This window comes from Anabrus simplex, chromosome 1 (genome assembly GCF_040414725.1).
Source record: "Anabrus simplex isolate iqAnaSimp1 chromosome 1, ASM4041472v1, whole genome shotgun sequence".
NCBI classification, from domain to species: Eukaryota; Metazoa; Arthropoda; class Insecta; order Orthoptera; family Tettigoniidae; genus Anabrus; species Anabrus simplex.
In genome coordinates, this window is record NC_090265.1 from 1,178,520,033 (window position 1) to 1,178,537,935 (window position 17,903).

At 39.2% G+C, this 17,903-nt stretch overlaps 1 protein-coding gene across 3 annotated transcripts in view; it reads right to left on the reverse strand.

The window, feature by feature from the left end:
• Positions 1 to 17,680, reverse strand: part of LOC136858165 (cytochrome P450 4C1) — a 140,405-nt gene extending 122,725 nt beyond the window's left edge. For all 3 annotated transcript variants that reach the window (XR_010858611.2, XM_067137507.2, XM_067137506.2), the window contains exons 1-2: positions 17,480 to 17,680; positions 15,130 to 15,236 (exon numbers count right to left, since the gene is read on the reverse strand). Coding sequence is in view for 2 of the 3 variants with exons in the window: in XM_067137507.2 (XP_066993608.2) it covers positions 15,130 to 15,236; positions 17,480 to 17,657 (285 nt within the window). In the remaining variant the exon portion in view is untranslated. The remainder of the gene's footprint in view (positions 1 to 15,129; positions 15,237 to 17,479) is intronic.
• Positions 17,681 to 17,903: the final 223 nt, after the last annotated feature.

The window sequence follows — 17,903 nt, forward strand, 5'->3', positions numbered from 1 at the left end:
AGTGAGCTGGAAGTGAGAATGTAATAATATCTACTTACAAAATTGATTCAAGGGTTTATTTTTTGATATGAGGGTTACGAATAGATTTACAGTACAGCGGTCGACTGGACCTCGCTTACCTTGAGAATTCTGAACATACGTTCTGTTCGTGTGTTGTATTATTTTATATTTTACAATCATTTTTTTCTTCACGTATGAAAATTAAGTAGTTCCGTTACCCACTGATTTCCGTTCTTTCTGTCTTTGAAACCAGTCGTTGCAAATTGGGATGTGTCTCCAAACATTTTCAAGGAGCACAGAACAGATCATCAGTACTGAATCAGCTCTTTATAAATAGGAGCTTATATATGAGATAAAGCCTTTTTCTCGTTTGATCACTTAAGAATAAACAATTAAATTGCCAATAAGTTACAAGAAATACAACAGCAATAATAATAATAATAATAATAATAATAATAATAATAATAATAATAATAATAATAATAATAATAATAATAATAATAATAATAATAATAATAATAATAAATAAGTCCAACTGAGAGGTAAGACGGCTGTCACTCTGCACAATATACTACCCCGTCTTTTAAACATGAACACGATGAGAGTGGAAATTCTCATGTTCCGTTACCCACTGATTTCCGTGCTTTCAGTCACTGAAGCCAGTCGTTGCAAATTGGGATGTCTCTACAAAAGTTTACAAGGAGCACAGAACAGATCCTTGGCTACAGGAATAAACCAGATATTCACGTTTCATATTGTCTCCACTTAAGAGTTTTCTTTCGAACATCACCTTTGTCAAAAATTGCTATTTGTCTGGATACTTCAGCATAGATTGACAAAAATTGTCCTGATTCGGTTTCACTTCACTGTTAGCATATGGAAATTTGTGTTACCAAGGAATGTATTTCCCATTCTTCTTCTTCTTTTACCTTCTCTGTGACTGGACGTCACAATTTTACCTTAAAACTTTACCTCGCACCTGAGCGCTGATGTTCTCTCATATTTCTTTTATCTCTCGTCTGTGCTCTTGGAGGGTTCGTTCTTGCTTGGTGCTGCCCCTGGTTGACAGCGAGTCGAACTTCATTTGCTCTGACCAATGAGCGCACGACCAGTTGATTCTCCTATACGGTAGTTGTGAGAGACAAAGCTGGTCCGCCATTCTGTGGACAGGCGTCATGTAGTCAACTTGTGGAGTGGAACGGTGTGGCGTACGGGTTTGGCCTGAAGCGATGGAGACGGGATAAGCATCCTTGTGTAGGGTGTAATCAGCCAGAAATGGTTCTCAGGTCGTCTTCAACATTTATTTTTTAATCTTTTCTGTGGATTATCCTATTTTAGAATAACTTCAGGTACGCACGCCCGCGTGGTCTGTATCTAATGGGAGCGCTCTGCATATTATGGTGCAGGTGTCCAAGAAACTCTAAGTAAAGTCTTAAATTAAATATTGGTGTCTTTCGGCATGTGATTCAAAAATCCTTCTGGACCAAGACATCGGCTTCTCGTGGTCATCATTTTGAACTATGTCGCGGAAATTGTGAATATTACGTCCCTCTTCCGTACATTTGAAAACATTTTCTTCATAAAACTATTTCCTTTTGATAGGGCTTCCATTTGTGTAACTTACAATTTAAGCCTACTGACAAGTTGTATTATTTTCATCTGCGTTGAGTTAAACCATCTCACCGCGTATGAAGTTGGATTAATTATTATCTGATCCCATTTTTAATATTGATTTTGTTTTTCCCCTTTTAATATTTTATATTAACTTGTAATTCTTTGAGTTATGGGATCTAACGGATTCTTTTTGTTTAATCTCGTGTGAGCTTCCTATTGTGTATTGTTTCGGGATTGGTTGTTCCATCTCTTTGTTTGGTGGTTGCTATGGTGATAGACATGACGATTGTTGATCGAGGAACTGGCGTAGCTGTTTTTTCTGTGGAAGTACTTAGTGTTTTTGGTGTTTTTTATGTTAATTCTTCTATTCTAAGTGATTTTTGCACACTTTCTTTTGCTTCTACGTGGTAATATTTTTCCGTTTTATTTCTATTTTAATATAACTGATAGAAAACTCAAACTAGTGGATTGTTACAGTGATATGCCTTGCGGAAACTCAGCGGGACCTCTTGATACCATCAAATTTTAACTACAAATCTGGGATTTTGTAAAAGAAGGAAGTTAATGATGTACCTGAAATTATTATTTTAAGTTAAATTTATTTTAATAGGTTTTGTATTTCAACTATTTTTCTTTTTCTCCTGATTGTTAATCTTGTTCTCATCTTAAAGGATTGTTATTATTTATACATCTTTGGACTTTTAGTTGAAGATGACCTTAATTTTTGCTCACCGTTAATTTAATTTTAAAGCTTGATTTATCCTAAATTAAATTTCGTTGTTTGACTTAAAAAGGTAATATTCTTTTATTTGATATTAATCTGATGCCGTATAGGGATGTTTCCTGATGCACTCCTTTCATGTCTCACCCTGGGTTGTAAAGTAAGTTTTCCCCTCCCTTCCTTTGGGTCTTGTGTTTTAAATCTATTATTGCAATCATAACGTGTTTTTACTTGTGTCTGCTAATTTCGATACCTTGGCAGCGCAAGTTCAGTTAATCATGAGCTGAAATTGAGGGTAATCGTTTAGTTTAAAAACATCCTCTCTTGGTACTAGATCGTCTTCACGATTTTCACTTACAGTTCCAATGGAAATGCTATTAACACTGGGCGTACACTCACCAAAGTCTTCTGCGCTGGTACCAACATTTTTATTTTCGTCATTGCATGAGAGGAAGTTGTTTGAGTTATAGTTTGGATCCTGTGGAAAAAGGTGCATTTTTGGTATTTGGGAGAACAATTCGCTTTCCCTCCTTCTTTTCTCTTCTGCTAATCTGCGATAGTTTGCTCCACTTAGCGTAATGATTTTCGACCATCTATGATGTGAGTAGATGAACCATGTATGATCTAAATCAATGGGTGCTGAGTCAGCATTTTCCCACGATGTCATTAACCCCTAGTTGAATAGTAAGGCAATGTACTTTCTAACGCGAGGTCATTGATCCCTAGTTGAGTAATAAGGCAATGTAAGCTCTAAACCATTGAACGCGGAATAACGTCATAATCTTGCGTACGAGAGCAAGCCTAACCTCACAGACTTCATTGCAGGGCCTAATTGGTCAGGGAATGATCTGGGGTGCTTTTGACTCACCCTAGATGAGTTAAGACATCATAATCATACGTACGAGGGCAATGCTAACCTCACTGGCAAACCTGGAGTGTTTTGACCGCTAGGTGCGGTTATGACGTCATACCCTTACGTACGAGGGCAATGCTAACCTCATGGACCATTTTGGAAGAGCCGAATCGGACGGGACCCCTTGGAGGAGCCGAGTCGGAAAGGTCACGGACCCCTTTCGAGGAGCTGAATCGATCGGGCGCCGATGGAGGAGCCACAAATCGGTTAGGTGACCTGCAGATGAGGTTAAGATGTCATAATGACGTGTTAACCTTGCGCACGAATGCTAATGTTACCTCACACACACAGGCTCCGCATGGAGGAGTTCAAGCAGTTAAGGACACCACGTACTCTTGCATGATGAAAAAATCGATTTTTTGATTTTGGCACCATAAAATTCTTCATTCTTTTCTGAATCCAAATATATATAGTTTGTTTGGGTTTAGACGTCTAAAAGTACCTTAAATTCGTTTTTTTAAAATAAGCGTCCCAAGCGTCACGCCTACTTTAAATGTCATCAGTGTACTGTTGGTTATCATTAGACATAACACAGAAGGTCCCTTGTTTAGCATCTTGAAAAATGCACGAATTCCTTGGTTGGCAATCCTGGCTTATGTTTAAACTCCTTGAAATATTTCTGCTTGCCCATGTATTTGTATACATTGTTTATGTTGAACATCGTGTTGCTTGGATATCATCATTAAATGTTTGATTTCGTGGTGGCGAAACATTGTCAGGACGAGGTAGATTAACATGGGGAAATAGATGTTCATCAAAATTATTATGGTCTAGCTACCAGCAGAACTGCATCATCGAATGATGTACATGTAATGAGAAGGGCAGTGTGGGCGACATTTTTCATAAGTGCTCCACAAACGTTCACCCAATTCACGAGCTCTATCCAAAGGGTAGTGACACTTGGTGTGATTATCAAAGAGCACTGGTATCTGGTGAGCTCTACACTCATAAACATTCTCTTCCTGCAGCGGTAATGGCTGCCATTAAACCAATTCATAGAGATCTGAGTGACACAAAACTCCTCGCCAAGTGCTTACATGGTGGCACTCAGAATCCTGATGCAAGTTTGAACCATTGTATTTGGGGATGAGCACCAAAAATGTTCTCTTTGGGCATAATACTCTCACGATGAGTGTTTTAGATGCAGTAATCTGTTTCAATGGAGTTGTAACAGCTAGAATGAATGTATTGAAGAACTTGGGAGTAAATTGTGGACCTAACATGAAAAATAGTGTCATCACTGTTGACAAGGTGGAGAGTACGAGATGCCGAAAAGTATGCTGAACAGATCACCAAAGAGGCCAGGACGAGAAATAGGAATATAAATAGGAAGAGGGAAGAATCAGAACTGGAGAAAGATCATGATTGTGCTCCTGGGATGTTCTAAAATACAGGTAACTCACTGAAAAATATATTTTTAACTTTGCCAGCTGTTTCCCAATAATACTCATTTTTCATGTTTAGGTACCAATAACTAGGAAACCATTTAAGATAGAAAGATAATTTTTGTACATTAACTTGCCTAATGGAGTACTTGAATGTTAACCTATTTTCATTTCCGAAAAGTAGTAGGCCTGGATTGGGAAGAGAAAAATGTATATATGTTTTTTAATAAATTTGAAAAGAAATCGTTCGGAATTTTTTCTTGCATTCTGTCCCATTAATAATAAAACAAAGTGGTTACTCATCTGCCAACGTCTATGCCCAGTATGTGAACAAAATTTGAGAGTATTTGAATCATAAATAACTGAGAAATGTGTACCTGAAGTAACTTATACAAAAAAAATTGGAAAACGTATCTGTCCAAATTTTTATTAATTTGACACATCCTATAAAAGCAAAGTAGTACTACATGGTCATAAACAGCTCAGTATATACTGCTCTTTATATGTTAAAAGAATCATAGCTATACCTTTAGCACAAAACCCAGAAAATACGTATTAAAGTTATGCCAAAAAATATACTTTTTCATCGTGTAAGAGTACGTGGTGTCCTGGTGACTGGTAGTTGAGGCTATGACGTGTTAACCTAACCTCGCTACGAGGAACGCTAACCTAACCTTAGACGGGTTCCCCTTGGAGGAGCCGAACTAGTGAGGTGACTTGTAGGTGTGGTTAACACGTGTGTTGACCTAACCTTGGCCACGAACGGCAACCTAACCTCACACAGGCTATTTGTCTTCTCCACCTTGCAGTAGTGACGGAGCTGTGACGTAATAAGCGCGGGCGATTTAAAAATGCATGCTATCTTTACATAACTGAACGCGCAGGCCTTCTCCTGACAAAACTGTGACGTCACTGCGTGGGTGATTTAAAATGCGGACTGCTAGCTAAGAGTGCATGACGTTATAAATTAACGTGCGTCCATTCCTTGTCCCGTTTCTCTTCGGTGATGGGTTTGTGGTGAGATGAATCTGTTGAGATGGAGTTTTTATAACCGGATGCCGTTCCAGACGTCAACCTCATCAGGGAAGATAATACGATGAAATGAATGACATGACATATGATAGTAGGAAGGGAGAGGATAAACCCGGTAGTGGCACATAGCCTTCTCCTGTCGAATAACATCGAGAGGTCTGCTCAAGGCTTTACGTCACCAACCGACGGACAAATAACCATCAACAGCGTTATATACCCTCACTCCATATGAGCATTGCGGAGAGGATTGGAATTTAATCAAGGCTTTTTTGGGGGCACACAATCTAGTATTTAGTGTATACCACAACCTACCTTATCCTGCCAGGCTGAATGGCTCAGACGATTGAGACGTTGGCCTTCCGTCGAAAACTTCGCAGGTTCACCTCACCTCATATAGGACACTGTAGAGAAACGGGACAAGGGTTGGACCTGTCAAGATCAATGCATTTCCTGACGTCAACCTCATCAGGGAAGAGCATAATATGAAATAAATGTCGTGATACATGATAGTAGGAAGGGAAAGGGTAAAGCCCGGTAGTGGCACAAAGCCTTCTGCTGCCGAATAGCATCGAGGGTTCTGCTCAAGGCTTTACGTCTCCATCCAACGGACAAATAACTATCAACACACCTACTCCTCTTCCTCGTCCTCCTCGTAAAACGCTTCTCTACTTAGATGAGCACCTGTAAGAGTCGACTCCGTTTGAGGCCTTGCACCTCTTTGGGAGCTGCGAATTAAACACATTGTACGTGAAGTTCTATAATAGCCGTACTGAGCATGTGCCATACTGAGGTCACACTGTTTTAACATGCAGCGATCACGTCGACATGTTTATGGATGTTTAAACTTGTTCGTTATCAAGGTCACTCTCTAGTAAACTCAAGCCTTTATATATGCTATAAGTGAGAATATTTTCTTTAGTCTCTACAATATTGTGATAGAAAGTAGAGCGCTTTATTCCATCATGACAGGAACATTAATAGTTGATTACAAGGCTTTAAAGTGAACGGCATCAAATTTGTGTTCAAAGAGGTGGCTGTGTTGGATTGCACTGTGTTGTGGACGCCAAAAATCGTCAGTTAAGTATTTAGCCCAAATTTTCCTTACTGTTTGCAAAGAGATGAAGACAAAAAGCAGACTTGATGGATAGAAAAATTTAGGTCTGCATTGGGAAGAGAAAGGAATACCTTATCGCTTTCTAGCTACGACGATGAACACACATTTGTCAAGAGCAGATCTCTATTTTTTTAAGCGTTATGAAAGGAGGGAATGGTTGCGTGAGTATCTACCATCAACATGTGAAATTATCGACATGCATGAATTAGGATGTCCATTTTTTCGTTTATTGATTTATTTGCTGAACTTTACAGGCTTCCGCCTAAATATACTATGTGGGCACTCACATGGGCGGTAGATCAAGCCACATGTAAGCGCCACTCCTCTACAATGTGGACACTCACACGGCCGAAAAACCGAGCCTTATGTAAGCGCCACCCCTATAACTCTAAATATCTTAATCTTGTGACCCCTCACACAGGCGGTAACCAATCCACATATGAGACGCCACACTTTCAACTGAAAAAGGAACCACCCTCCCTGGAACAACACGTCCGGCCTTCTATACAGTTGACAAAGTTAGATCATCACCATTCCGTTTGGAGGCATGCCACACGAATGCTGACGCCCAGCTCCACATGTAGCCTGCTTCTTTCTCTACCTCCTTTCTCAACCTTTATCTATTAACATTTGCCAACCACACTAGGGATAGGACCGCCCTATCCCTCCCTCTTATGACGTTCCCTCCCCCTCCCATTCTTAAAAGAAAATAACAAATTTAATAACTAAAATATGTAATAAATAAAATGAATATATACATATATACAAGTCTACTGTGTGGTCACTCACATGGGCGGAAAAACCAGGCTTCATGTGAGCGCCACCCCTATAACTAACTTAATCTAAACTCCTAGCTGATTTAGTGATACCTGACACCGGCGGAGACCAGACCACACGTTTTCAAAGTTGGGAGCTGCATGAGTATCCTGTATTACCGCCTAAAACAAGTATAGCTGGGGTGTTAAAACGTCAAGTTTTAATGAAAAGACTTTGTATATTATTTGTGGATATCAAACCCATCGTAAATTCAACCATGAAACATATAGCCCACAGTTTTATCATTGTAAATTAAGAAGTATTAGACTATATCTAAACGGAATTTTGTCTCCCTACAAAAACATGGACATTAATTTTGAGAAAAATAAATTTGGGTTGCTCTATGACATGTTTAGTAAATTCCAGTCATCGTATTATCAGAAAAAAAAACCCGTCCGATATTTTCGCCTGAAGAATTTAAAAGTAAAGCACCAATTGTAGTTATAAACTGCTCCTATCATGAAGAATCTCTAAAAGTATCTTCTGTCGATATTCGTTTAGAAGTTGAAACATCTGAAAATGTTCCTGCTAACACGCCAGCCTATTGTCTTATATTCATGTGAGTGATGGCACTTACCATCCACTAACGAATATTGTTACAAGGCTATACATATGGATAGCCCTTCATCATGATAATTATTGTGTGCTTCTACACAGTACACTATGGAACGGAAAGAAGAAAAAGTCTACACGTTTACAGACAGTCGTCTTGATTACAAACAAAACTGTGAATGTGTCTACTGTTCGCCTACCGGCGAAACTAATACGCTACATCTTATTTACCTCACTAAAGTAAGTGAGGCTATTAAGATGTTCTATAAACATAGAACCTTATGTCAAATGCCAAAATATCTGATTCAGTGTTTACCACCAGGATTTTTATCTATGTACGCTGCTCCCTTCATAGATGCTTTTCGGGACCTCCTACCTCTCCACAGTATGATGTCAATCGATGTAGCTTCATGCAGACGCTGTCGACGACATTACAAGCATAGAAGTGAAAATCAAATCTAATGCGATTGCGATGGGCCTAATCCCAAGATTGTAAATTGTAGGCAGTATATGGATGAACGTTTTCCCTTTTACAGTACCTGATAATGATTCAGAAAGGAACTAAACACATGGATGACATCAAGGTAAGAACTCCATGAACTCCTTTGCGAAGCATAACATGCATATTATAATATATTTCGAAAACTTAATTTCATAAACAATAAATATTTTGTTTAATTTGAATGTTGCAGGGGGCATTACAATTTTGGAAGCATGCTACCTCTTCACAGTAGGATGTTACAGAGTACAGCATCCTTGTGGGCAGCATAACAAAGACTGTAGTATAAACGGTAGTAATTTGTTTAATTTTGTAAATTATTACACAATAAACATTTCATTAACATGAAAATGTTCTTATTGCATTTCCTTTTGTCTCATCACACCTAGGAAATGTTTTCCTAGTCGTCACCATTTTTATGAAAATGCAAGTTGAAGAACTTCTAGTTTTCTTTCTATCACAAGCGTTGCTCGTCTATTGCCACGCTCCTATCCAACATCCCTTAGTCATCTCTTGTTCTTTTCGATGTCGACCGCACAGTATTCCCTTGCTTCTAAACACATACATACAAAAGTTTAAAATTATGGCCTATGTCATCCGTCATGCATACATACATGCGACACCTATCCTAAGGATGGGGAACTGAGTGTCATTTATGTAGATAGATAGCGCCCCCGCCCCCGCTATCGTACTTTCTCCCACGGCTATCAGAGTGTGTGAGTAATCCGTATTAGAGTAACTTGCAAACTCGCCGTCAGAGTGTATCCCAAGCTAATCTACATGCGCACAAAAGGTTATTTGTAACATGCTATACCTTGCATAGGAAAGGTTTTAAAGAAAATGCGTTAACACACGTATTCACGTGGCAATCAGTTATACTTTTAACAGAGGATCAGTTGTTTTTATCCTACTGCCTCAGTAAGTCGTCGTAAGAGCACACTGTTATGTTTCTAGCGTGATATTTGTTTACAGGAACTCACGAAGACGCCGCGTGAGTGCGCTAATTGCGACGGAAGGCCAGCGTCTCAACAGTCTGAGCAATTCAGCCTGGCCGGGTAAGTTAGGTGGTGGTATAAAATTTCTAATCACTAGATTGTGTGCCAACCATCTGAGCCTTTCAATCTGAAAGGGTAAGGTAGGTGGTGGTATAACATTTCTAATTACTAGATTGTGCGCCAACCATCTGAGCCATTCAACCTGGCAGGGTAAGTTAGGTGGTGGTATAACATTTCTAATTACTAGATTGTGTGCCTCATAAAAAACCTTGAATAAATTCCAATCCTCTCCGCAGTCCTCATATGGAGTGACAGTATATAGCGCTGTTGATGGTTATTTGGCCGTCGGATGGAGACGTAAAGCCTTGAACAGACCTCTCGATGCTATTAGACAGGAGAAGGCTACGTGCCACGACCGGGTTTTATCCTCTACCCACCGAGCTCGATAGCTGCAGTCGCTTAAGTGCGGCCAGTATCCAGTATTCGGGAGATAGTAGGTTCGAACCCCACTGTCGGCAGCCCTGAAAATGGTTTTCCGTGGTTTCCCATTTTTACACCAGGCAAATGCTGGGGCTGTACCTTAATTAAGGCCACGGCCGCTTCCTTCCCACTCCTAGCCCTTCCCTGTCCCATCGTCGCCATAAGACCTATCTGTGTCGGTGCGACGTAAAGCAACTAACAAAAAAAATCCTCTCCCTTCCTACTATCATATATTATGTCATTCATTTCATCTTATTATCTTCCCTGACGAGGTTGCCGTCAGGAACGGCATCCGATTATAAAAAAAATCCGTATCAACAGATCCGTCTCACCGAAAACCCAACACCGTAGGGAAACGGTACAAGGAATGGACGCACACTAATTTATAACGTCATGCACCATTAGCCAGCATTAGCCGCATTTCAAATCACCCACGCTCTGACGTTACAACTCTGTCAGGAGAAGGCCTGTGCGTTCAGATGTGTAAAGATAAGCATGCATTTTTAAATCACCCAGTAACTCATAAAGTCGCCTCGAGAGTGCACGATATGTCTGTAGTGGGATCTGATAGTCATTTGTCACGCTGTGACGTCACAGCGCGTTCGGTTACGTAAAGATAGCATGCATTTTCAAATCGCCTGCGCTTATTATGTCACAGCTCAGTCACTACTCCAAGGGCGAGACGACAAACTAGTTCCGCTCCTCCAAGAGGAACCCGTCTGAGGTTAGGTTAGCGTTCCTCGTAGCGACGTTAGGTTAACACGTCATAGCCTCAACTACAAGTCACCTAACAGATTGGACTCCTCCATAGGGAGCCTGTGTGTGTGAGGTTAGGTTAGCGTTCGTGTGCAAGGTTAGGTTATCACGTCATAACGACATCTTAACCCGACCTGCAGGTCACCTGGCCGAATTGTGGCTGCTCCATGGGCACTCGATCGATTCGGCTCCTCCAAAGGTGTCCGTGACCTTTCCGACTCGGCTCCTCCAAAGGGGGCTCGTCCAATTCGGCTCCTCCAAAGTGGCCCGTGAGGTTAGCATTGAACTCGTACGTAATATCGGAGTAGGTATTTCGTTTGCTCACTGGACACTATTTTCTCGAGGAAAAATTCTAGGCTGTTCAAATGTAGTACTTTTAGGCCGCGGAAAATATCGAAATGGGGACAATTTCAATGATGATGCAGACTTTCATTTCGTGGTAACTGCTTTCTAAAAGGTAAGTTATTTCACAAAGCAGATTACACAATCCTGCTCAGAGAGAGAGAGAGAGCACTGATAAAGGACGGCAGTAACAGGGGAGAAATTTAGGCGAAGGAATTCTTAGGTAAATACATAAGAACATGGCTTATGGTGTTATTATTTAAGCCTAAAGACACAGAACAGAGGCAAGCTATTTAAGCGGAAAACAGAAGTAGAAGAGAAATTCACTAAGAGTTATATATCGAATGTCAGAAAACACCTTACGGTGTGAAATCATGGGCTACACTGCGCGGTACAGTGCAAATATTAACAGCCCGTTAAGTGCTATTCGAAGTTGATCGTAACCTCCAACGGTATTCCGCAAATATCCAGCATAATGACAGCATGACGTCTCTTTCTCATTCTACGCAAGGAACAACTATGAATTTACAGGAATGTTGACGAAAATGACATTATGTTATTTCCCCGATGGCAAGCAGCCATAGACGTTGCCATGGTAACCGGTAGGTTCATTGTCGGTCTGTCGACCACTCAATGCAGAGCATTGCTGCGTTCACAAAATACGACTCTGAGTAGAGTTAAGTATCGCGGAGTAACAAGTAAGATTAACTCTGCGTAACGGTATTTCGTGAACGCTTGGGGTGAATACAGAGTAACAGAACATGGCTAATCAATTAAGGAAGGGTATTTGTTATACCATAACCTCATTTGCGAGGAATTTAATGACTAATTTTCAGGTGAGGTTATCATAGCAGTGTGCTATATGGGTTGTTACTACTTTCCTCACTGAGTTGTGATTTAAAACAGTATCCATTATTCTTTATTTCGTAGGAACAATCTTATAACGATGATGATGAGTACCAAGATATCGGCTCTGCTCTGATGCGCATTAAGCCATTTAGAATAATTGTACATGTAGATTATTTTGTTGACAACTACGACGAAAGTGAATTGAAACAGTGTTTCCGATTGCAGACATCAGCATTCGAACATCTGCTGAGAGTCATTGTCCATAAACTTTGTAAATCCTAAATCGGGGAACGAGGAAAAACATTGCAAGACCCGCAAAAGCAACTTCTGGCTTTAATTTGGCTCTTAGCAACGACTGATTCATACAGATCTGTTTCGTGAGAGTTATAAATGCATTGTGTAGTATTTTTGATAATATAATGAAATGGTCTCATTTAGAAGGTCATCTAAAATAAACAAAGTTACATATTATACATTTACAAAATGAATCTTAGAAATGTGAGGTTAATAAATCAGCTGATCATTCATAACATGGATATTCTTATAAAAATTTAATCGTGTTATTTCCGCCGAGTATCAAGTACTTTTCCGGTTTTGGACGCAAATACCTCCTTCTTCAATCAATATAATATAACGTCCTTCTTTGTCGGCAACTAAAAAATAATTTGAATTCGTTGCCATATCAGTATACCCGTACTTGTATTTAAATATTTTTCACCGCTAGCAATGAATGCATTACTGCGCATGTCGAATTAAATCTACCTACCTGTTTACGTGGAGTAAAATGAGTATACTCGGAGTTAGCTCGAATGCATTTTCTGAACACCTTGTAGAGTTAACTCGTTGCTTTTGTCAACGAATAGAGTGAACTCTGAGTTTACTCGGAGTTGGAGAGTAGTATTTTGGAAACGTACCCATGAAACACGCCGAAAGTAATAATTTTCTCCGTCATCTGAAGAGTAAGCGAAATCACGCTTTTAACAAAAGTTTTTTTAAAATGAAGGGGCGTTTCGGAAATATTCCACGGATTTTACTGAAAATCAATAGTATAAGAGAAAATGGAAGAAAACTGGTGTGGTTTCCCTATAAACCCCTATTTCATTCAGTGATTTTTAAATCATATTCATATCTAAACCTTCCAATGCTTGAGTATTATACTCTATATATGAAGTATGATCGAGATCTATCCGGCCGTTTCGCCGTGATGGTGGAACAGACGGACAGACACGAAAGCTAAAAACCACTGATACGGTCTTGAGTTGACCTAAAACGGATAAATATCTGAAAAACTGGCAAAACAAACGCAATTACAGACAACGGACCCCCTACAACTTTATTCATATAGATTACCGACAGCTTTCACATAAGAGGAACGAAAATTCCGTTATTCATGTCGGGAGCGTTCGTTTTTGTATACTCCGAATGTGCGTGCATTCTTGAAACTCGTTTTGAAACTATTAGACTTTCTCATTTTTGCCACCCCATAAATTGCTGCCCTGGTCTTGGGCCCTAAGGCCTATGCCTAAATACGGCTCTGATTACAGTTTGAACTGTTGAACGGCTCTATCATTGTTAAACTAGCTTCTCCCTCCAAAACGCAAATTCAAATATCATTCCGTATTGCGCAGGAATCAATATTAAAAACGATGAATGGAATTCAAGGATATCGATTTGACTTAAGTGGAGTTTTTGGAATTAATTGTTTTCATGACAGGTGGACTTTGGAAAAATCAATATCTCAGATCTTATTATAACTAGACTTAGCGTGTTATTGTAGTTGAGTAGGTATATCTCATGCGATCAAGATGTTTCAGCACAAAAATAAAAAAATGAAATAATTAAAAATGACCTAGGTGGAGTTTACGAGAAAGCTCCTCTAGTATTCCTTAAAGCAGGGAGCACATTGCATCCGTCCCGCTTGGTTCAGTTCAGTTCAGTTTCCCGTGTATCAGTTCGCATCTGTTCGTCTGCCGCACATACCTTCCGTCTCTTTCGGAAGCTGTCGGTGAACCCGGCTTGGAACAGCTCCTGTAGTAATGTCGAGCTCTTTGTCCGAAGACAGAGAAATTATAGACTGCGAAGAAGAAGAAGAAGAAGAAGAGGAAGAAAGATTATTTTCTATACATGAAATACATTTAAAAAGGGAACACGGTGGTGAATATTATCTTCACTTTCCGGACTCGCTACTTGATGACCACAACTTCTTTAAATATTTAAGAATATTAATCTCTCTCAAGTTTTTGAGTTGCTAAGCGTTCTACCTATAAAAAAAAAAAAATCAAATTTCAGAAAACCAATTTCACCTTTTGAGCGACTAGCAGGAACAATGAAGTAACTATTGATTTCTTTTCATCGTCGCCATAAGACCTATCTGTATCGGTGGGACGTAAAGCAAAAAAAAAAAAAAAAAAGTTCCTTTCATATTTTATTTAACAATACTACACGGTGAAATTAATTAGAATTGTATAATACTACAAGTAAGTGTACAGTCTGTCATATTCCGTCACTAGAGTAGTTATTTTAGATTTAAATTCAATTTGTAGCAGAGGACTAAAATATCGCACTGTTTATTCCATGGTTTCATAAAACTGTTTGTCGGAAATCCGCGGGATTTCTATCCACTTTTGCATATTTGTCAGTTAAAAAATTGTCCAACTCCTTGGCCACAGATGTAAGTCTCTTTCTTTGCATAGAAACCGTGGACAGAGTTGCTGCAACATTATCACTTCTTGCCGATTGACTTGATCTTCTCCTTGCCATATCATGATATCAGAATGTCATTTTACAACTTCAGTCAGCAGTTCCTCATTGATCATACTCACTGAACTCAAATAAAACACTTTGCCAGAGACTCGCAAGGTGGAGTCTACCATCCGTCTACCGTCAACTTTGCTTGTGAGGGCAAGCTCGACTGAACGGATGGTGGGGGAGAATTGCTGAAGCGTGCGGAACTGAAGCAGTAGCAACGGAAGCAGTGTGCTCCCTGCTTTAAGGTGAGTTCTATGACAGACGGAATGAAATAAACATAAACAGGATTATGAAAAAAGCAGTAATATCTTACCTCAATAACATCCAGATCGTTAATTACGATATCATTCCTACCAAAACCATGGAATCTTAAAATCGGTCCGTATTTATCATTCATTTCCTTAATCAACGGGAAAAACTCTGCAACAAACAACATACACCGATGAAAGTGCTATGGCAAGAAGCATGATGGCATTTAAAATGACAGTTTTCATTATCATCATCATCATCATCATCATCATCATCCTTGCTATAAGAATATTTAAGCATGTCTTCATTTTCCAGATATTATAATAATAATAATAATAATAAAAATAAAAATAATAAAAGGAAGTCAATACATATACTGTAATTGAACTGACACATTCATTTGGCATTCTAAACTGGTCTCAGACAGATCTAGAAAACATCAATCGCACAACAAGGACAATGGTTACTAAGCACAAAATGAGGCATCCTAATTCATGCATAGGGAGAGTTACAATGCCGAGAATAAAGGGTGGCAGAGGAATTCTTGATGTTACAGCTCTACCAACCAACAAGTAACAAAACTGATGAAAACAATTTCATTGCCGGACAGATGACAGCATTCTACATAAAGCTGGGGTTGAAATAGATCTAAACCACACCCCTCTGAATTTACATGAACGCCACGTAAATATCAAAGACACAAACATCCTGCACAGGGAGAAGATAGAGAGATGGGCTAGTAAAGAACTTCATGAAAGGTACTACAACCAGAGCAATGATGAGGACATTGACAGACAACTCTCAAACTATGGCTGTCTAGGGGAGAGTAATTTCCAGAGACGGAGGGATTCAACCAGGCAGTCCAACATAAAATCATCTCAACAAAGAGTTATAGGAAACACATCCTTAAAGATCCTACTACTAGGAATGACGAGAGCAGGAAATGCAACAGCAGCCAAGAAACCATTGAGCACACTATCAGTAACTGCAGATTACTAGCGCCAACATCGTATACTGACAGACATAATGGTACATCCAATGTTATACATCAAGAAATTGTCCTGATCCGATCTTTGATTCAGAACAGAGTGCCTTACTACAAATACACCCTACTAAGTGTACTGGAAAATGACAATTTTAAACTCTACTGAGATCGAATGATACACACACAGATAAAACAACTCCGCACAATAGTCCAGACATAACATTAACAGACAAAAAGTATCAACATGCATATCTCATTGATTATCGCTGTGTCAAATGACCACAATATGAAACAGAAATATGGAGGGAAGGTCGATAAATATACTCCTCTGGCTATGGAAGTAGCAAGGTTCTGAAAACAAGACAGAGTGACAATTCTTACTTTTCTCCTTTCTCCCACCGGACTCACACCAAATTTATTTCTAGAAAACTTAATGATACTACAGCTCCCGATCTACACTCACAATGTGGTACAAAACGATGCAATTTTGAAGACCTGCAACATCATCAGAACATTCCTGAATGTTCAGTACGGACCATAAATAGAAAAGGCTGCAATCTCTTTAACGAAGAGGATATTGAAGGCGTATATTATAAATTTATATAAATTATGAATAAACTCTATTTCTTATATATATAATATCGGAATAGTGATATATTACCAAATATAAAGTTTTGTAATAATAATAATCATAATAATAATAATAATCCCCAACTGAGCTGCTCAGACGGTAGAAACTGAGACTAATTTGGCGGGTTCGATTTTGTCACCACAAACACTAATCATGGACGACTTCTCTAACAGGTGTTACAATCCCCCACGGCGAGGGGAGTCACTTATCCTTCTGCACGACACTTGGGAGATCGCCTAACTTCTCGTGAAACCTCATTCCAATACCCTTCCTGCTGCCCGGATCTCAGGCCTCAGATGCCTACATATGGGGTATGTTAAAGGAATCAGATTTCAAGACAGATGACCCACCAGACAAATATTCCCGAATCACACGAATTGATGTCATTTTTTGTGTCCTTACAGCAACTTTTGTTCATTAACATGTTCAATTATCTTCAGACACGGTTTGAATAATGCATGGCATGTGATGGTACACAGTTTGAACACATACCATAACATTTCAGTGTCCGTATTTTGCCGCATACGCTATAAATCCAACTGAGACGAGCCAGAACGACCACTGAGACTCTCACCTGACAAAGTATGGTTTGCAAACTGCATTACCATACTTTCCTCCGCTTGACTCTGGATGAAAACTACGAGTTCGATGGTTTTAATTGTCTGGTATCCTTTATCATTGCTAGAGGTTATTAGACTGCATTTTACTTAAATCTCGTATATACCTTACGAAATTACAATAAAATAGTTATCTTGGTGATCTTGTAAACATTTTCATAACATTGAAAATACTACTTACCAGCGCTGGAAGTTGTGAGGAATATCCAAAAATTGCCAATTATTGGATATCCCTTAGGACCAGGGATTTTGTTCAGCTCAGAATATCGGAACGGTACATAATTGTAAGGATAGATTAAAAGAATTAACAACCAAAACAATGCCAGTGCAATAAACGGCCACAGAACGACCTCCCACATCCTGGTGCACTATCAAAAGATACACTGAGAACTGACTTCAGCTGCAACCTCAAGGCTATATTTATTATCTCTCGCTTATCGCTAACTCATTAATGCAGTATTGATAATACCGAAGAGAACGAAATTAACATTATATAAACAGTATTTCATACCAATTGTAATATACGGACTAGAAACGCTGGTGACTTAATAAGAGACAAGATAGTAAGATCCAAGCAGTAGACATGAAATTTTTAAGAACATCGG